The 22,584-nt window shown below is 29.3% G+C and overlaps 3 protein-coding genes and 2 non-coding genes across 5 annotated transcripts in view; 3 read left to right on the top strand and 2 right to left on the bottom strand.

Moving 5' to 3' along the window:
• The window catches only part of LOC101248831 (LRR receptor-like serine/threonine-protein kinase FLS2), a 3,331-nt gene extending 1,412 nt beyond the window's left edge, over nucleotides 1-1,919 (top strand). The window contains exon 2 of the mRNA XM_004232408.5: nucleotides 1-1,919. This exon is cut by the window's left edge and continues 702 nt beyond it. Coding sequence (XP_004232456.2) covers nucleotides 1-1,734 — 1,734 coding nt within the window. The 3' untranslated portion in view covers nucleotides 1,735-1,919.
• A 484-nt stretch (nucleotides 1,920-2,403) lies between these two features.
• On the top strand, nucleotides 2,404-2,474 carry TRNAG-GCC (transfer RNA glycine (anticodon GCC)). Its single transcript has one exon. It is a non-coding gene; the product is annotated as a tRNA-Gly (tRNA).
• A 57-nt stretch (nucleotides 2,475-2,531) lies between these two features.
• Nucleotides 2,532-2,603, bottom strand: TRNAP-CGG (transfer RNA proline (anticodon CGG)). The gene has a single exon. It is a non-coding gene; the product is annotated as a tRNA-Pro (tRNA).
• Nucleotides 2,604-12,812: 10,209 nt separating this feature from the next.
• On the top strand, nucleotides 12,813-14,607 carry LOC101249135 (GATA transcription factor 5-like). Its single transcript, XM_004232409.4, has 3 exons — nucleotides 12,813-13,056; nucleotides 13,142-13,510; nucleotides 13,640-14,607. The coding sequence occupies exons 1-3, from the start codon at nucleotides 12,883-12,885 to the stop codon at nucleotides 14,300-14,302; spliced, it is 1,206 nt and encodes a 401-aa protein (XP_004232457.2). The 5' UTR covers nucleotides 12,813-12,882; the 3' UTR covers nucleotides 14,303-14,607.
• Nucleotides 14,608-21,528: 6,921 nt separating this feature from the next.
• LOC104646014 (glycine-rich protein 2-like) lies at nucleotides 21,529-22,197 on the bottom strand. The gene has a single exon (XM_010318997.1). The coding sequence runs from the start codon at nucleotides 22,195-22,197 to the stop codon at nucleotides 21,529-21,531; it is 669 nt and encodes a 222-aa protein (XP_010317299.1).
• Nucleotides 22,198-22,584: the final 387 nt, after the last annotated feature.

The following is a 22,584-nucleotide window of genomic DNA, read 5'->3' as shown; positions in this document are numbered from 1 at the left end:
GAAGGCATTGCTTGTAATTCCAATGGAAGGGTTGTCAACGTCTCTCGCCCTGGCCTTTCTTCAGGGGACGATTTCATTATCGATACTTCAATGTCTGGAACTCTTTCTCCTTCACTTGCTAATCTTTCTTTTCTTGAATTGCTTGATCTTAGTAATCTCAAGGACTTAACAGGCCCCATTCCACCTGAATTTGGCAAGTTATCGCGCTTGAGTTACCTCTTTCTTGATACTAACAAACTCTCAGGATCTATACCTGTCACATTTAAATATCTACACCAACTTAAGAAGCTTTATCTCAGTGATAATACTCTATCTGGTACTATCCCTTCGAGTATTTTCGAAAGCTTCCTTTCACTCTCACAACTTGGTTTATCAACAAATCAACTTTCAGGTCCAATACCATCTTCAATTGGGAATTTAGTATCATTGTCCAAGCTTGATATGAGTCGAAATAAGTTGTTTGGAAGCATTCCAGAGAGTATAGGAAGATTGAAAAGTCTTTCATATGTTGATTTGTCTGAGAATGAGTTATCTGGAAAGATTCCAAACTCTATTGGAAACCTTTCTCAAGTATCTCTAATGTATCTGAACCAAAACCAATTGAGAGGAAAAATCCCTTCATCAATATCTGGTCTCAGCTCATTGGTGTTCTGCCGTTTATCCGAAAACCAGCTGAGTGGCAGTATTCCACCTTCTATTGGGAATCTTCCGAAGATCCAAAGGCTAATATTTGAGAACAACAAGTTAAGTGGAAAACTGCCTGCAACACTTGGACATCTTGTAACTCTCACTGATATGTACTTTTCCAATAATCTATTTACAGGGAAAATCCCATCAAGTTTTGGTAATCTGAAGAATCTACAGATACTAGATTTGTCGAAAAATAAGCTCAGTGGTGAAATCCCTCATCAGCTTGTGAAGTTAGTGAGTTTACAGACATTGGATCTGTCATTTAATCCTTTGGGGCTTTCAAGAATACCAAACTGGTTTAAGAAACTAGGACTGTTTCGTCTCATTTTGGCAAAGACTGGGATTAGAGGGAAGCTTCCGAGTTGGTTGGCTTCATCCTCATTATCAACACTTGATTTATCAAACAATGGCTTGACAGGGAAGTTACCTACCTGGATTGGTAACATGACCAACCTTTCACTCTTGAATTTGTCAAACAACGCCTTCCATTCATCGATCCCTGAGGAATTCAAGAACCTGACACTGCTGATGGATCTTGATCTTCACTCAAACAGATTTTCAGGCAACTTGAGAGCAATTTTGTCCAAGAATTTTCAAGACCCCCTTGGCCACTACAATTCTATTGATCTTGCATACAACATGTTCAATGGACCATTAGACGAAAACATAGGGAATGAACCTGTCATGGACTCTATTTTGTCACTAAGTTTGTCCCACAATCCATTAACAGGACACATACCAAAATCACTGGGAAATTTGACAACTTTGCAGGAAATTAAACTAGCTGAGAATGGGCTAACAGGTGGGATTCCAACAGAACTTGGGAATGCCAAAGAACTGAAAACAATTCTACTTTCAAATAACAATTTGGAAGGTGCAATACCAGCTCAGGTTCTGAATTTGAAAGACCTACAAGAATTTGATGTATCGGAAAATCGACTAAGCGGTAGTATCCCTCCTCATAAAGCTAAAATCCCAAAGTCTGCATTTTTGGGAAATCATGGCTTGTGTGGAGCTCCACTTCCTCCTTGTAGCCACACATAGTGGAAACCTTCAAACACAATATCTCCCTTTTACTTTATTTATTCTTCATTTTCGACATGATTATTCGTCATAATGTATTGTATTTCAGTTGTAATCACTCAAATATTATTCCTGCAATCGAGATATATAAACAGAAAACATAAAAATAAACAAAGAAAGAATAATATTACTGCATTCATTAACAACTACTGCAGTAGATTTTAGAAATTCTGTACAGTTACAAGATTGTTCACTGTAATTCCTTAGCAAAACAAGACTCTTGAGGCCATCTCACTTGGCCGATACTTTGTATAGTATTGTTAATTTGATGCTATGCTTACTTTAATTTCTATTTGAATTTTGTTGTATTGTATACACCAATTTGGTGGGATGCTTGTTTTTTTCTTTGTTTATTTTCTGGTGATCTTATTTTTATTCACTAAAAGTGTGGTAAAATTGTTTTTTTCTTCTTCTTTTATTATCTAATAATCTCATTTTTTTAAATTCAAACAGTACAATATAATTACAATATAACACAACCACCCTCCAAACTGAAAGTGTAATAATTGGTAATCCAACAATGCAGGCAGCTATTATTCCATATAACTCCTCATCATAAACGCATATTACACATCCCATTAGTATAAGCAAAAGAATTTATATAAATAAAACAAGAGCAAATAACAGAAAGTACCAGTGGTCTAGTGGTAGAATAGTACCCTGCCACGGTACAGACCCGGGTTCGATTCCCGGCTGGTGCAAACTTTTTTAATTTTTGGCCTGAAATTTTTTTTTGGATAAAAAAGAGAAAAAATAAGGGGGTGTTGCGAGAATCGAACTCACGACCTCTCGCACCCGAAGCGAGAATCATACCACTAGACCAAACACCCTCCTGTGGGAATGTGATGTAATAGAATCTAATAAAAAATAGACTAGTTAAAGATGAAAGAGCGAACGTGTAGAGCTCGTGATGCTCTAGTCCAGAGGTTGAAAAAATAGTTGGATACAACAATTAAGCACTCTCTTCTATGAAACTATGTTACTCTCCTTTGTTGATTTACTTCACAAATATTTTTTATTTTTTTATTCGTTATTTTTGACAAATTAAAAGAAATTTTTTATTTTTCCTATTATATATCCATAACTTATTAAAATTGAGTTCATTGAGTAAATATGTCTAAGACCTTATCAAAATATGAGTAAAATGATAAATTTATTATATCAGATATTATTTTCTTAATAGACTTATTAAATTAAAATTTAACAAGTAAATCATAATCGGAGGGTGTACTAAAGGATTATATATACTTGATGTTAAAAAGAAGCATTATCCAATACTAATTATATTCGGTTTCATGGGGAGGCGGAGGTCTAGTTAAATTGTTGCCTTGGGCCCTTTTCTTAAACCTAGACTATGCATTTCTTAATAGGGAAAATTGTACACAATAACAAATTATTAATTTAAATTAAACGGTATAAATATACTTTGATTTATTTGTATTCTATTGCAAATTATTGTTATTTTTGTCTCTCTCTCTTGTGGAAGCTTGCTCACTATTCTCGTTTGGGAGCAGTCTCGCTCACCTCTCTCGCTTTTATACAAATATAAATGTATAAAATGGGTTTGTGTTTGTATAAAGTAAGAGAAAAATTGTATATATACATATATATTCGTTTCCATCTCTCCCCTCTCCCATATCTCACTTACCACCCCAGCCTTTCTCGCTTTTACAAATAGAAACGAAATTTATAAATTGTGTTTTTGTTTGTATAAAATGAGAGAAAATTGTATACATACATGTAAATATATATATCTTTTGCCTATATACTTATAATTATACAAATATTCACCTGCCCAGTTTTCTTTTGTCTTTCTCTTCTTTTTTTTTGTTTTATACATATACAGATTATACAATTATATACAATTTTTTCTTTGTATATGTATATCGAATTAAACAACTATATATATATATATATATATATCGAGATATATATATATATCGAGATATACATATTTATATTTGCTATGGAGCACAATGAAGCTAGCTAGGGACTCCTATTGGGCTCTTAATTATTAGCCAATACATTGAGATTTATAAAACAGAATTGGTTAACTAAAGGAGGGTATTGTTACCTAGGTATATAGTACTTGAAAGAGGACACACAGAGACATAGACTACCACTTGATGTTTCATGTAAATATATATTTTTGGAATTTCAAATTTTTTGGTTTTATTTGAAAATTAGTAAAGTAGTGTTATTTTTGTTTTAAAAGGAAACAGGCTTTTCTTTTCATAAATATTCTGGATTGTTTGGGGATATTTTTATTTCAATCCACACCGCCTTGCTTGCTTGCTACTTGGATTTTTCAGACATAAACTTATCTGCCACTATACCATATGAGTTTCTCATTTCAACTAAGTATAAGTAAAATTTTAAGCTTAAACTTTCATCACCTCAGATTAATTAATCGATTTCTCTCATAAATTTGCACAACTTTAAACTTTTGTTAAAACTCGGTAATATATTATTTGTCTTGATAAATCTAATTAATATGTATGAGTTAGTATTTTAGAACTCAATAATTTTTTTTAAAAAATAACATTAAAAATATATAAAGTTCAAACAATCAATTAAATCTTTAATACGTTACTACATATTAGTGTGAATATTGACAGGAAATTGCTACGTCTCAAAATTTGGAAATTCGCGTTAATATTCACACTACATGGAGCTGAATATGTATGAAATACCAGTTCCGAAATTCAAATCTGCATTGGTACTCAAAGTTATATCATATATTTAGATATAATTTTAAAAGTTTGTGTATCATTTCCTCTGTTCATTACTTTTTTCACTATAATAAAAATATATTGTCATTTGTATTTGTCATCTTAGCATGTCAAGAAAAAAAATTCTTTTCTTTTTTATGTTTTACCGTCAATAATAATTATTTATTTCTCAAATTGTTTGATAAAATATTTATATCAATTATTATTTTTTAAACCGTAGAATATTCAAATTGAATAAGTAAAAGTGATTCTTTTTTATGTTTTACCATCAATATTAATTATTTGTTTCTCAAATTGTTTGTTTAAAATTTAATTTGACTAAATAGTAACAACTAATATAAATATTTTGATAAAATATTCATATTAATTATTATTTTTTAAACCATATAATATTCAAACTGAATAAATAAAAGTGATCGAACAGAATAACACGGTTTCAACGCAAAGAGGGTTTATATGAAGATTTAAATTAGTAACAACTAATATAAATATTTTGATAAAATATTCATATTAATTATTATTTTTTAAACCATATAATATTCAAACTGAATAAATAAAAGTGATCGAACAGAATAACACGGTTTCAACGCAAAGAGGGTTTATATGAAGATTTAAATTGTGAACTTATTTTTTGGAAACAATTAGAGGGATTATGATAATTCAAAGTTGAAAGACAAAGTTCAATGTACATTAGCATACAAAAATATTTGAGACCGTTGAAAATTGTACTAGGACGTATCCCCCTCCCCCCCCCCCCCCCCCAAAAAAAATATATATATATATTAATTGAAAGAAGTTTTTAATTATTTTACCATTATTTGTGTTTTATGATATAATTATTTATGTCGAACATTTATTCTGTTAATGTATATTATATTTTCATAATTACCATTTAATGATAAAATGGGGGGAAAATATTAATTATGTCTTGAACTTTTAAAATAATAAATAATTTGAGATAACTCATTTTTTAAAGAGAAAATTGTATATAATAGCAAACTAATAACCTAAAATAAATGGAGTAACTAGAGTTTGATTTAATTGTGCTCCATAGCAAACGTTAGCTAAAGTTTGTCAGCCGTCTCTCTCCCTAAAATCTCGCTCGCCACTCTCTATTCTCGCTCGCCTCTCTCGCTTTATACACAGAAGTGTATAGATTCTGTTTCTGTTTTGTATAAAGTGAGAGAAAATTGTATATACACATGCAAAAATATATATCTTCGTGTTATACACTTAATTATACAATTTACAAACATTTTACTTCAAATATTACAGAGAAAAAGGTTAGCAAATTATACAATTGCAATGAAATACAATTTTCTCTAGCTTTATACAACAGAAGTGTATATATTGTGTTTCTGCTTTTTATAAAGCGGGAGAAAAAAACATATATCTTCTTGCTATACACTTATAATTATGCAATATACATACATTTTAATTCGATTCAACTGTATGCAAAACAAATTTTATAAAAATATTGCAGCGAAATAGACAGTGAATTATACAATTGTGCATTATAAATCGCAGCGAAATGGGATAGCGAATTATACAATTACAGCGAAATAGGCCAGCGAATTATACAATTTTATATGTATAGCGAATTATACAATTTTATGTTTGCTATGGAACGTAATTATGCAAACTTTGTTATAGCATACAAATATAAATTTTTTGTTTGCTATATGTGAAAGTTGCCCTTTTTTAAATAGTCATTTGAGATGGAGGGAGAATTTGAATGAGTTTGACCATGTTTTATTGTGAAATTTGAAAAAAAAAAACTTTCAAAGTGAAAATGGTATTAAAAAATTCTTGTGTTTGACTATGAATATGAATTGAAATTGTGTTTGACCTTTTCAAGGTAATTAGGAGTCAAAGTATTTCTTTAAATTATTTTTTCAAATTCTAAAACTCAAATTTATTTTTTAAAAAATCATGATTAAACGTATTATTCAGCGTTTAAGTTTTAACTCTTAATAATTGAAAAAGATCTATGCTTCTAAAATTAATAACAAAGGAACACTCCTTTTGGGCACCACGGCATCGACTCACCAAGAGGTTGTTAAGGCACATGAGAGGTTAGATGTAAATTTGTGGTGCCAAATTTTAGGTGAAAATTTTCACTTTTGTGCTTAACTTATTCTTACAAACAAAAATTGTGGTTGAAACCAAATCAATAAACAATAGAGTACTATGAATACTACTGCTACTTTTTTAGCATGAAAGGAAATAATTTTGTTACTACATATATATATATATGTATACATTTAATGGGTGAGTATTTTATCGGTGAATTAATTACCTCTATTTATGAATTGTACTGAAAACAGATAATAATGCAGTGACAATAACTTTAAATGGTCTAACTAACTTGTTTCTTTAGTAAAAGTGATCACATTTACAAGAAAATGTTACTAATTGAGTGTATTCCACTTTATATATATAGGTAAAAATTAGTTTTAAAATGTATTTCACCTTTAGCTTTTTCCACTTTAGTTCCTCAAAACTGTTAAGAAACTCCTAAAAATTGAGCCTCTATATATCCAATGAATTATTATATATACATATATATATATATATTATTTCTTCGAATGAGTGCTCTCTTATCCATTGTTTTTCTTCCTTGTACCTTGAGACCCTTTGTACAATTATATAGACAAATGTTTTTTAAAAAAGGAGTTTTATTTTTATAGAATTATGTAGTATAAGATATCTACACATAACTATTTCAATCAAATTTTATAAAGATTTTGAATTTCAGTATAAACTTGGAAAGAGGAGTAGCTATAAAGCAAAGTTGGCATTGCAAGTAATGTAATGTAGTGAAGCAAAAAATGGTACGACACATAAGGACGTTTTAGGAAAGTGGAAACCTACTTCCGTAGACTTCTTTGTGTGTCAATATCTTTGTGTTTATTTTATTTTTTTTCTTTTAAATTTTATATCAAATTAAACTAACTCGTATAGTTTGAAATAAGTGATATAAACTTTTGAAAAACATAATAACAATCTATATTATAGTAATTGATCAAATTGTATAGTGTATTGATAGTGTGTAACGTTACAACAATTTTGGTCTTTGGGAGTTTATGTACGGTGCGTTTAATCCATTCAATAAACATGAGTTTCCTTTGGAAATTATATATAATGCACATAGGTAGGGGTAATAAGGTAATTATGGCACAAACATAGGTTATTCAGATATGTATGGATATTCTGAATTTTGGTAGGCTGCACATTGCGAGGAGATTGTATTTGTAACGCCGAGGATGATAAAAGTGGGCGCCAATTATATGCATTTACTTTTTTCCTTTTTCTTTGTGTTTTTTTTTTAATATTATTTTTCATTCGATATCTAGTATTTATATTAAAGTTTAATTATTCTGAAATCATTATTATAGTGAGAAAAATATTATTTCCTTCGTTTAAAAAAATGATGGTCTAGCTTGACTTGGAACGGAGTTTTAAAAATAAAAAAGACTTTATAATCTTGTGATTCTAAAAAAAAAAGTTATGTCAAATTTACCAAAATACCCTTTGATCTTGTGGTCTTAAACTTGTTACGTGGAAAGTTAAATTAAAATATCGCCAAAAAAAAAGAGATCATTCATTTTTAAACACATTAAAAAAAATAGGAATATTTTTTTTAATAGGAGGAGAGAGTATGTTGGTTGGATAATAAACTGGTGATCTTCGTAAATATACTTGAGTAATCTCTTCCTCATAAGCAACATATTGGGTTGAGTTAAACTAGAAACCATACTTTTACATAACGTGGTCTTATTCATCCCCATTTGGACTTTCGAGTTGGTTTGGGTGTGACCGAGAGCGTTAGATAGTAAAAGTCTAATACTGATTATAAAATAGACTGGTGCTTTCCTTATGTGAATTTAAATAATTCACGACTTATAATTAATCTTTTTTAAAATTGAGTTATGCTTAAATATTATATCTTTATATTCACACAGGATAAGACTTCATTCGAGGACTAGCTTCCTACTAATAAAAAAAATTCATGCCCAAGTTATTCTATTTAATTCAAAAAAAAGAATTTGTCGTACCTAGTAAATGATATTATACTCGATCATAGGATAAAACCTTAACCTCGAAAATGTTTTTTGATGACAGTCAACTACCAGATTCTATTTATCCTATCAAAAAATTACACGTGTTACCGGTCTGCCTATATTATGACATTGAGCCGGTGGTCTAAATTGTTTACGATGTAAAAACTGTTGCACATTTTGGTATCTAAATCTTTCTTGAACATTATTTCTTTTTTTTTCAAAGTGTCGCACTTTATTGAATTTTTTTTCTATTTTACTTTCTTCTAAAAGATAAAAATCTCTAAAACTTTAGTCATAATTCGATTAAGTGTGCCAATTTTGTTCCTAGCTCGTTATTGTTAGTAGCAACATCAATGTAAATACAGTAATTAAAATTTTAAATTTATAGATTATAAATATTTTCTAAAAAACAGCTAAGGATGTAATTTTATTAAACACGTTAATTATTAAATTACAGTTTAGACGTATAAATCGTAACTCGAGCAAATATTCAATTAACTTATATGTATTACTTTAAAAAAAAGACAATCGACTAGTGGTCTCACGAATGAAAAATACGCTCCTTATATATACATATAGAGAGAGAGAGGGAGAGAAATATTCTTAAATAATATCCACTATTAGTATATAAGAGGGATAAGCACACAGATCTCGATCAAGATGTGTATATCAAAAATATTCATTGAGTTCAAAGATAATTTAGTAATTTTAGGTTTATTGTGGCTCTTTGCAAATTATGATTTTCAAAATATCGTATATATGATAATATTATTTTAAAATTCAAATAGAACATTATTATAATAATTGACGATAAAATTTTAAATTTAAAACAAATACGATAATATATATTATGCAAAAACTTGTGGGAGCTTTTATATCTAGTCTAGTAAATAAAATAGACAGGGTACAAGAGACAGCAATTGGATTTGCAAAGGAATCATTGGAGAAGGAGACAAATGGTGGTGGGGGATGCAATTGGCTATGCTTTCGTCTACTTTTAGCACTCTTTGCTTCCAAGGGATTATTACCATATATCTTCATTATCATTACATGCACTACATGTGTGCAATTTACTAATTAAATATACATGATTTTTAATCAGAATATATAGTATAGGAATATATGATTTCTACTTCATACTTTGAATTGGTTTTAACATTATTATTATTATTATGATAAGAATGTTAGTACAATAGTACTAGCTATTAGTTTCATGTCTTAGAAAAGTAGTAGAGAGGAGTTGAGAATTATTGAGTTATAAATAAATTATTTTTCTTCATTTATTAAACTTGCGACGTTGATAATAGCAATTTACCATAATTTGTTTGTAATAAAATAGCTTACGATAAGAATCATATTGCTAACACTTTATTTTTGAATTAACATGCCAATTTGAGAAAATAATAATTAATGCAGTGACTTTATCATACGTCTATTAATTATGAAGTGAGTGAATTAAACATTTAAATTTTTTAAAAAATTCTAGCCTTTTTAAAATAATTAATTGAAATTATAATGAGTAAAAAAAAATTATATTTTCTTAATTTATCAAAATAAACAAATAAGAAGGATAATTTTTTTAAATAAATAAATAAATAATTAGATACAAAGAATATATATCATAGGCGTAGACAGAGCAAAATGTAATAAATATGAAGGGGTCTTGGGCTCCTGGCATCCTCACTGTATTTGTCCAATGAAATGTAATTGTATATATATTGACATTTTAAATAATACCTAATAAATAACAATTATAGTTTGTTTGGGTTGTTTTCCAACTATGTAATTAAGTTTGGGCGCAACATCAATTAAACAGTAAATTGAGACAAGCATGATTCTATAATATCATAATAAGAAATAAATTTGGAATAAAATTAAATTCTAAAAGTCAAATCATAAAAAAGAATTGTTCAAAAATCTTATAAAATCCCCACCTCCCTAAGAGCTAACATAAGAACATTTCGCATGTCTAAAGAGTAAACAATATAAAATGAGAGTATGATATTAAATCATATATGAACTTAGATTTTTACTAGGAACTATTTTCTAAAACTAAAAAATAAAGGGGATTATACAAAAAAAGAAAAAAAATTTAGTGCAAATTCAAGATAACATGTTATATTAGGTGTAAAAAGGAAACCAATAATGTATAATTGAGGTCAGATTATTTGGATTTATATTTAATTTTCCCATTATGCAATGAACATGATGAAGTGAATTGTTGCATTAGACGAACCACCCAAAATCGAAAATTAGGTCATTGGTATACTTTACGTGCAAATTACAACCATTCTTTCATGGGCAATACATGCGCATGCAAAGTGATTTCACTCATCTTCAAACTCAAAAGTTAATGTCCATTATATTGCAATTACTTTTTCTTTTGAAATTGCAAACATAAATAAACAAGAAAATTTATATTAGATGATGTAGAGTCCAACATAATCAACTACGTACAAGATATTCAAGGATTTTAAATAAATTAAGATTGTATAATTAATATAAAAAATGTTACTCCTTTTGTTCCATATATATATGTATGTATGTATATGTAACAATTTTCGAGATTTAAACCTCTAAATTTTGATCATGAATTTGGACATAAAAGAATTAAGATTATTTAAATAGAGTATATTTTCTCCGTCCACTTATAACTATCATTGTTTTCTTTTTTAGAGTCATCAAACAAGAATTTTGACTAACATTTACATTATATTTTTTTTATCATATTGATATGCGAAAAATTATAATTTATAATATCTTTCATATAGTTTTTGAATATCTATATTTTTTATTTAAAAATATCAAATTTATATAATTTTCTACCCCTTTTTGACTTACGTGACATTAGTTTGAAAAAAAAAGGTCAACCAACGTTGGGCCCACAAGATAGAGGCACTAGGACGAAATAAGTTAGAAAATTATTAATAAAATAAATTAGGTAGTAATAGAACCTAGTATAGTATAAATGTGTCTCTGAGATTTATGGCATAGATTGAGGGATTACTTGTGCATTATCCCTTAAAATTTATGTAATTAGTTTGACTTCACACATATTCTAAAAAAAAACTTTTAAATTTTATGGTTAAAATAAAATTATCTTAATTATGGTCAAATGAAACTTTAAAGTTAAATCGTTATTAAATATATAAATATATTATTCCTTTTTAGATTAACTAAAAAAAAGTCATATAAATTAAAATAAAAATGATACTTAAAATAAATCAGAGTAAATAATAGCTTAAAGTATTTTTAAAAACATGTAAAGAAATCCGAGTCAAAGAAATAAAATTGTAGTAATCATGACTAGTTTTATTTGGAAAATTAAATTATATTATCTTCTGTCTCAATTAATATAACTTACTTTTTCTGTAGCTAGTCAAAAAATAATGACATTTTTTATATTAAGTGACAATTTAAATTTAAAAATATTTATGTTATTCTTAATAGTATTATTTATTGACCAACAAAACTATTTTTAATAAAATCTATAGTAATTTCACAAAGGAGCAAGAAGTACTAATAATTAATTGAGCAAATTTTCTGTTTTTGATGGAAATTAGAAAAGTGTAAAGAGCGGGAAAACAAATTAATTGGTAAATTGACATCAAAGAGAGCCGAATAAAGCGTTAGCTAAGATAAGCATACGTAATTAATTAGTCAAAAGATATGGGACCAATCTTCTAAAACAAGAAAAGTTTCACTTCCTAAAAGTAAATGAACAATTATTTTTTGGCAGTTTCGTTTAATTTCATCACATTATTTTCAAATTTTGTTTTGGCTCCATAACGCTTTATTTAAGTAGCCAATTTGGAAATAATAAGGTTTTATAATATTTGCACATTCATCCTTTGAAATATCAATGGAAAAAAAAAGCGTTTCTAGATATTAATTAATAAAGTTTGATAGCTTTTGCTACAAAAGAATATTTTCCTATTTTTTAAAATTATGTAAATAATAGAACATAAAATTAATGATAATTTTAAATGCAAATAATTTCACCCAAATTACATACAATATCATGAGTAGGAATAAGTCAAGTTGTTGGTTTGGTATTTATATTTATATGTTTTATATATTTAATATAAGTCAACAATCTATTGAATGTTTAGTAGAAATTATCTTTAATGACCATTTACTAATTGAATTAAGAAAAGAAGACTTTTTTTTCCCAGTACTTATGCATGTAGACTGTAATTAAAAAGATAATATTTATAAAAAGGACATAAAATTAATAATAAATATACAAAAATGAAATCTTCAAAATCTTTTTATAGTCAAAAAATAAGTTATAAATACTGGGTACTATTTAAATGAAATCCCCCACAGAAAAGTACAAAGGAAAAATAAAAAGAGAAACAGGGGAAGAAAAAGAAGTATTTAGGAGAAGTTTTAAGGAAGAAAGCAAAAAATATTTATTCCCTATCTCCTCATCCACCTTCTTCATCTTCCTCCTCTCTTATCTTTTTCTTCTTCTATATATCCAGGTACTTTTTTATTTCTTTAAACCTCTCAAAATTTCAATCTTTTTGTGTTTCTCGTTCTGAATTTGCTTTGTGTAACTGTTATTAGGAAATGGACTGTGCGGAGTGGGCTTTGAGAAACAGTTTTGTGCCTGAGACACCATTGAAAATGACCCAAAACCAGACCTTCGGGGATGACTTCTCTGCCGCCGGTGCCGGTCAAAATGGAGTCTCCGGCGATGATTTCTTCGTTGACGACTTGCTTGACTTCTCCAATGGCTTTGTTGAAGGTGAAGGTGATGAAGAAGAAGAAGAAGGAAAAAACCAGGGAGGAGAAGGTATCTCTGTTCAAAAACCATGCTCTGTTTCAATTGCTGTTTCTCCTCTGAAAAAAACAGAAATTGATGACAAGGGCAAAGTCACCATTTCTGTTAATGAAGATTTCGCTTCTCTTCCTGTTAGTGAAATCAGTGTTCCGGTGAGTCTTCTCAAACCCCCTGTTTCGATTTTGCTGTAAAGTTTGATTTTTTATGAAAAAAGAAACGTTTTTTTTTTCTTAGTTCTTGTGAACTGAAGGTAACAGAGCGTTTGTTTTTTTTGGCAACAGACTGATGACTTGGATAGCCTTGAATGGCTGTCTCATTTTGTTGAAGAGTCGTTTTCTGGGTATTCACTTGCATATCCCGCCGGGAAATTGCCGGTCGAGAAAAAAACAGGCGACGGAGAAATTCCGGTTGAAGAGAAGAAGCCCTGTTTTGCAACTCCGGTTCAAACCAAGGCAAGAACTAAGCGAGGAAGGAGTAGCGTCCGAGTTTGGCCAGTCTGTTCAGGTTCATTGACCGAATCATCTTCTTCTTCTACTTCCTCATCTTCCACCACCACCATGTCGTCATCTCCACCTACTGGTTCTTGGTTCCTATACCCAACTCCGGTTCACTCTGCAGAGTCACCAGGTAAACCACTGGCTAAGAAGCTGAAGAAGAAACCGGCGTCACATGGTGGAAATGGGCCTCAGCAACCACGGCGGTGCAGCCATTGTGGGGTTCAGAAAACCCCACAGTGGCGAGCCGGTCCAATGGGTGCAAAAACTCTTTGCAATGCTTGTGGGGTTCGCTTCAAATCCGGTCGGCTGCTTCCAGAGTACCGTCCGGCATGCAGCCCGACGTTTTCCACCGAGCTCCACTCAAACAATCACCGGAAAGTTCTGGAAATGCGGCGGAAGAAGGAATCAGAAGAAACCGGTTTAACTCAGCCGGTTCAGAGTTTTTGAAGATATTTTATTTGCTTTTAAGGGAATTTAATTTAATTTTTAGTTAGGAAAGGAAGGAATTTTAGATGAAAAAAAATGTGAACCGGAGTTAAGTTAGTAAGGTTAAAAAATAGAACCGGTTTAGTAAGAGAGTTAGGCCCGGTTTAGATTGTACATTTCCTAACATGGACCCTAGATTTGGTGAAGGTAGGTTTTAAAGTTTAGTGTAACGGATGGAGGAGTCTTTAATGTACTTTACTTGATATAATTCCCAGAAAAAAAAGAAGCAAAAAGAAAAGTATTTTAGAGAAAATCTTTTTATTTCATTTATAGGCTTGTTTTTACTATTTATTATTATTGGTGTTTGTTTGTAATATTGTGCAAAAAATAGGAGGGAAAAAGTAAGATGACAAGTGCATTTGGAACGTTTCAACCTTTTAGTAAGCAGGCCGTTGAAAAGTGAGAAGTATATGAGCCTTTTAGGGGTTGTTTGGTACGTGGATAGTGAGATATATTTTAAAATTACATTTTTATATTATATTTAATTGATAATTAAATACAATGTAGATTTAATTATGAAATATCACATTTTGTTCCATTCAATTTGAAATTTTAATTTATCTCATTTTTCAAATGAAATAAATAAATTAGTCAACAGATTACTTCAATTTTTTTTTAGTCATTTTGTGTTTTTAAAGTTAATTTAACTTATTTTTAATGTTTAATTAGATTATATTTAAATGAGATATTACAATAAAATTTAGATTTTCAAAGTTCATAAGTATTGTAAATTGTAATTTTTCCATATTTAATATAATGAAAAAGGACATTTAAAAATGTTTGTCAAAATTTATATAGTATGAGTTTAGAAAAAAGAAAACAGTGATAAGTAAAAAGAAACAAAAAAAAGAAGATAATTTTAGGATTATAATTCAAGAATTTGTACTAGACGATCCGTAATGTTTTTTTTTTGAAGAGTTATCATCTCATGTTGTTTGGAGCATGCATTGAAATCTTGATTAAATTTGAATCACACACACACTATAAAATTTATTCGGATATAACTCTCCTAACAAAATTTTCTCCGTATAAAAACAAGACCCCTATTCCCAAACATTCATGGCGTGAGCCATAAGCATTCGCCTAATTCTAACGAATTGGTTTTGCAATACATGAGTAGATGATCTTATATTTCTAAATTTTGCACTATTTCTTACTCTTATTCTCCTCTATTAGTACATAAGTGGTTCACTATTTTTGTTTGATAAAAACAAATGGAAAAATCAAACAAACATGATTAATGACATTTTGGGTGGCAATGGTATATGTTGATGTGGTCCACCCACACTAATTGAACAACATTCAGAGAATTTTAAGACACATGGTTAAGGTGGGGAAGGACTCAAGAGACATATTCCATGCAAGAATTTCGATGTGACCGATTATATATATACTCAGCAACATTTTAATTCACTTTATCTTATTTTTCTAAATTTGTTTTTACGAAAAAAATTTATTTTTCATATATTTAATTTAAGACATTAAAAATTAAAAATTTTATATTAAATAAAAATCAAACATATAAATTAAAACGAAGCCAAAAATGTGTCGAGGAGTGTCTCACTTTTTAGTAGTCTTTTTTTGGTAGAGGAAAGGAATCACAAGCTTTTCGTGTAGAAAGTTTAAAGAGTGGAGAAAAATACAGTCTGCATGGACTGTGACTCTTCTGTGGAAACAAGAGAGGCGCGCTTTCCTAGTTTTATTATGGTTACAATTTGGACATGTTAAAATTTTATATTATACGTATAAAAAATAATATAATTCACTTCAAATAAAATTCTTTTAACTTCACTATTGTAATCAGACTCTGTCTTTGAAATAGATATATCCTTCTCTTAATTTATTTATTCTTTCCACTTTTACTTTAGTTTTTTCTTATATTTGATATTGGAGTGAATATTACTTCACTCATTTGGAATTTTTGCCCAATGATAAAAATGTACTAGATGGTTGAGGTGTTTTGAAATTGAATTTGAGATCTAATACATTAATTTAAGGAAATATAATCACATCAATTAGATAATTCTGTCGATCAAAACTTAAACAGATGATTGAGTAATGTCTTTTAAATTTTTTTTGGACATATTGGTGATGTTATCGACTAACTAGTGGTGATCACACTTACTTTGAACCACATAGGCACTAAATACCAATCATGTCAGTTTGGAATTCTCTTTTATGATTAATAAATTTGTAAATTTGCTTTCTTAGACAGAAAAATTAGATGAGAACCTTCATCTAAAATTTGTCGTCAAAAAGAAGAAGAAGCTTCACTAAAATAGAGACTTGCACGTCTCATTGCTTATTAATTTTGAGTTATAATTTGTAGTATTATTTAACATGTATGATGACACTAGCTCTCATATCTACTTGGAGTATTATTCTCAGCATTATTTCTGGCACATTTCTAGGCAAGTTTCATACACGTGATCACACAACTTATCACGTGATCACACACACAATATTAAATAGTACTAGTAGTGGTATAAAGGATTATTGTTCACACACATTTGAGCATCTCAAGACAAGAGGCCAAAAGAATCTATATAACATTAGTCACATAAAATGGATTTAGGATGCTAATTTGATGGATGATTGAGATCAATGAATGCACAATCCTGAATTGATTGAAGAACGCATGCCATTTGTCACAGTGGTTTTGCTCTGACTTTCACAATATTTAAGTGATTAGCATATTTAAATATATTGCTCTAATCAATGATTGATTAGGGAATATCCAAAGTAATTAGTGGATGTGATGATAAGTGCGACTGAAAATGTTCAGACATGTTCTCTGAAGTATGTAGGTGTTTCCATTAAATTGATAAGCTCAAGAAGAGTAGGCTAAAATAATACTCAAATTATTTGTCCTCATTGATTTTTATATGCTCATAAATAACCAGGGCATTTTCACTATTTTATCCTTCTTTGGTATTTGAATAATCGTAGTAATCACTCCTTATGTCACATAGTATTAATTAGTTGTTCACTTAGTTTGTCCTAAATAAACTTTTTAACATTACAAACTTGCATGTTTATACTTACAAAAACAAATTAATTAATTCTAAGGGTAAATGAGAATAATAATAATTAATTTGTCTTGATTTTAAAAATGATAAATAAATTAATATAACTATATTTAAATATAAAATAAATAATCTGAGACGTAGGAAGCAATATATAAAATTGTTTATATAGCAAGATCAAGTGTTTAACTAGGCGACTAATTTCCATTTAGAAAAATGGAATGCAGGACTCAAGAAAATCAATATCATTTTTTTCTTAAAACTTAGCAATAATTAATCAACGTAAAATAAGCAATTATGGTAAAACTTTATCCTTTTGCTTACCCACTGAATTATTAGGATAATTGAGTGGAAAATGCTTGCAATGACTCTGTCCCAACTACTTCTCTAATCAGTCTAAATCTATTATGACTTCTTTATCAACAAGCAAATGAAAATGATACCTTGAGAGGATTAATAATTAATTAACTAACTAAATATTGGTGTTTTGTTTTTCCAAAAACTTGTTTAAGAAGAAAAATAAGAATAAACTAACTGAATATATAAAGCGTAAATTGAAGTGTGTCCTTTTTCTCTCTAAGTTACTATATTTTTTTCTTGATTGTTTTGTTTAATCCCATTCCATATTTCATTTCTTTAGTTTTGCAGTTTGTTAATTAAAAAATCAATCAGCCAACCCTAATTTATTTGCAATTTATAACTTTTTTGGTCAAACTTTTAAAATTGATTTATTTTAAAGTTTTCTTTTCCTTATAAAAAAGTTATTGTGTTTGACTAATTAATTTTAATAATACTTAACAGTTTACTGTAGTAATTAGTGTTTTTGATAAAAAAGTTTTACTCAAAAACATTTTTTTTTTTGGATAAACACATATTTTCTTTCAAAAGCTTAATCAAACACCTCATTTATATTAAAAATAAACAATTTTGGCCTCCCAAAACATAGAGCATATTTTGATTTACTAATTAGTTGAGAGATATTTAAAAATCAAAATAGCTTTTAAAGCAGTTTTATAAGATATTTTTTTTTAAAAAAATACTTTTAACCGCTTATTTTGAATCCTTAATAACAAAAATAAGTTAAAATTAATAAAAAAACTAACCACCTCTTGGGTGTTTTTTTTTTTATAAAATAAATAAATAAAACACAATGCTACTAGTGCTTAAAAAATTGCTGTTTACTATTCGTGACGCCCTCTGCGCTTACGCCTTAAATTAAATATTTTTGGTAAATGGTTATAGTAACATCCCTATTCTCTGGCGCTTAGCTATTTGGCGGTACAAATTTCATCATCGAAATTAATATTTAAGTTCAAAAGAATGATAATTATAGTTTATTCTCCGCATTGTTGTTATCGCAATGATATTGACATGTCAAATTCAAAAACCACTACATGCCATTCTACGTGCATTTCAATTTCTAGTATTCAACTTTCGAAACATTTCGTACGTACCATTTCTGAATATTTATATTTTGTCCTGTGCTTATGAATGCTTGTCTCTTTGTTGGGTTTAAATCAATTAATAAGTTTAGTGATGCGACTGTTTTATTAGATATTTTAATTTTGAATTTTGAATTTAATTTTTTTTAAAGTGTTTCAAATTTAATTAAAGTTTTAACGTAGTTTTTGTAAATTGAATAGAGAAAAAAAAAAGTTTTTGAAGAATAGTCTACTACACTTTCTATTTTGTCTTTCTTGACTTAATTAAAGCGACTTTACTTCAAGATCGGAACCTAAAGGTATAAAATATTAATAAAAATTTTATATTAATCAAAATAGAATTTTTTTGAACAATAGCGATTTCTTCCACAAGAATTTTTTTTTAAAAAAATGGAAATCGCTGCCTAGAAAATGGCAGCGATTTTCTAAATTTATTGTTTTTTTAGAAAAAACGGACAATCTCTCATCTGCATATAGAAAATAAAAATATATTTTTAAAAAATCTATAAAAAAATAATATTTTTAAAAAGAAAATCGTTGTCTCATTTTTTTTATAAAAAATGGAAATCGCTGCCTAGGCAGCAATTTTCTAAAAAAAAAAAATTGAATTCGTTGCCTAGATAGTGATTTGAATTTTTTTTAAAAGAAAATTTACATTTTACAAAATCGCTATAGTAGCAGCGATTTGTTTTTCTCTGGTGGAGGAAATCGCTATTGTTTCAGCGATTTTGCCATTTTAGTTAATATAAAATTTTATATATCATTTAAAATTTTTTTTTTTAATATTTTATATCTTTTAGACTCCGAACTAACTTTACTTAGCTACCTGTTGCAAATGACTCAATCATTTCAAGACTAAATTGGACCGGGGACAAAAAATAAGTTTTATGTTGCTAAAGGTTTGATTTTGGGACCAATCTTTGATATTTGTGGATATCCAATTGTCTGGGTTAATTTTTGGGTGGAATCTAGCTAATAGTTTCCTCTTTGTTTTACAACAAATCAACCTAGGGCTTAATTAGTATGTAATATTTTTAGATTTTGAAATTTAAATAAATTTACTTTTTATCATAAAATTTTTTTATAAATTTTTAAAAGATTTTAAATTATTAATTATTATGACGTAAATTTCTTTTTACATAATTTACTAATATATTAAGTTTTATTTAAAAAATTAAATAATCCATGCATAAATTCCTAATCGTAATTTGATTCTCGAAGAGAATACATCAGAAAAGAGGCAAAAATATTTTTGAATTATCACAAAAGATCTAAACATATGCCTTATTTATCTATCTTGCTAAACATATTTAGATTAACGGTTAACAATACACTTATTAATTTATTTTTAAAAAAATATTGGACGCGGCATTTTATCATTGCTCCAATTTTAAACTTGACCCTAATAAAAATCACTCATCCGATTTCACCCGACCGGCCGACTCAAATCATAACTAGCTCGAAAAACATTAAATTATTATCTATATGTCTATTTTTATTTGTCATGTTACAATTTTTAAATATTAATTTGACTAATTTTTAAAGTTAAATTAGATTACATTAATTCAATATTTTAAACAAAAAATTTTAGATGTTCAAAAACTATCTAAAAAATATTATAAATTGCAATTTTTTGTGTATCAATATGATGAAAAAATACATTTTAAAATATTAATAAAAATTCTTCTAATTTGACTCTGAACATGACGATTAAAAATGACATAAAAATTATTAAAAAGATTGAAAAAACCTAACCTCACAGACAAATGTAACTATTTTTTAAAATAACATAATCAACATATTTTGATGTCAAAATATGGGGGGAAAAATGCATACCAACTTCCGAAGATGTGTGGTAACGTTAAACTAATAATTGTTGGGAAACATATTGAGGGAAAGATGCGTCCTTTGTTATCCGTAAGTTTAAAGACTGCCATATTCTGGACAAAGAAGGAATCACAATCACTAACTTATTGACCCACAAATACAATCACTCTCTTCAAACACATGAGCAATGCACTTTTTTTGTTAACCTGTCTACAACATGTGGTGTGTTTCGATTAAGTCATATTTTATTTGCCTAATTGTAGAAGGGAAAATGAACTCTTTTTGCCAAGTGTTGTTCTAATTTCACCATCACGAGTGAAGTTAGGGAGGAGGATATTCATCAATTAGCTAACATGACCAATTCATAACGATATGGGCCTGAGATGTAGGTTATTGGTTGGGCTAGTTTACAACTGGACTTGGCTTTAATTCTAGTTCATCTAGTGATGTGATGAATAATGAAAAATTGTTCAGCCTACTTATTTCAACTCTTTGATATTTCTAGTTCTAACTGATCGTTATGTCATCCCTTTATATTTGCTATATATAATGTTGCTTATATATTGAGATAAATGATATAATTCAAAAAGAGGCTTTCTCTTCAAGTACGGCCCATAGTCTTGTGGAAGAAACAATATAAAAAGCAAAAGTAGAAAGGTTAATTTTATTGATAATCATCATCACATACTACTAAACAGCAAAAAGTAGACAATAATTCCATTAATTCATGAAATCAACTCTTTGAGTTCTAAGACTCTTCTGTCACAAAAAATTATTACAAGTAATTGAAATGAGTTTTACACGACCAAACAATGGAGTAGTTTTTAAATGCCTTTTGAGGCTTTACGTTAGAAGAAACAAGTGATGAAAAGTTTGATCATGCATGCAAAAATTAGTTGCCTTTTGGAGGATAATCCCAACATCCCCATCCCCAACAATTGCCCCCTCCTCCTCCTCCACCTCCACCTCCACCTCCACCACCACCACCACCACCTCCTCCTCCGCTACCACCACCACCTCCTCCTCCCCAGCCCCAGCCCCAACCTCCACCTCCACCTCCACCTCCACCTCCGCCCCCTCCACCACCTTTACCTTTACCTCCTCCTCCACCTCCTCCACCACCTTTACCTCCACCTCCACCTCCACCTCCTCCTCCACCACCTTTACCTTTACCTCCACCACCACCAGCTCCTTTTCTCCCACCACTTCCTTTGTCATGTTTTCCTTCATGCCCTCTACTTTTTCCATTTCCTCCACTCCCCTTTCCACCTCCTCCTCCTCCTCCTCCACCATCACCACCACCGCCTCCCCCTCCTCCACCATAACCACCACCTCCTCCCCCGCCTCCTCCACCTCCCTGGCCCCTATTTTTTCCAGCATTTTCAATATTCACCATAACATCACTCACAAAAGTTGTGTTCCTTGCATTGGAAGTAGTGACATTAACTTGAGAAAATCTCCCCCTAGTTTTCTCATGATCCACATTAAGCCCATTAACCAAACATATTGAGCTCAGAACAGTTGCAACTAACAACAAAAGTATAGCCCAAGAACCCGTCATCTTCAATATATCTCAATTAATTACTCGAGATTGCATGGAGACACACATTCATATCCAACCGATATTTATACTATTCTATCAATTATACCTTGTATGAAAAGCTTCTAAAAGTCTTAGACAATCACAATATATGACAACAAACATCAAAACAAGTTGTTCAAAAGCTAAAGAGAAGTTGGGGACTATACTAAACTGGATGAACTTTGCTTCTTACTAAATTTTGTCCCCACCTTCACTTTTTCTAACATGCTCATGACTAGTTATACTCTTTATTTTAAAGCCAAAAATGCTTAAATTAGTGTTTCTTTTGCCTCTTCATTACTATTAATCACGTGGGGATCATTGGATAGCGGCGCAACTTTGCCAGCGTTATTAACCACAATGTTA

Source organism: Solanum lycopersicum, chromosome 2, assembly GCF_036512215.1.
Source record: "Solanum lycopersicum chromosome 2, SLM_r2.1".
In the NCBI taxonomy this organism is placed as follows: Eukaryota; Viridiplantae; Streptophyta; class Magnoliopsida; order Solanales; family Solanaceae; genus Solanum; species Solanum lycopersicum.
This window is presented reverse-complemented; position numbering and strand designations above follow the sequence as displayed.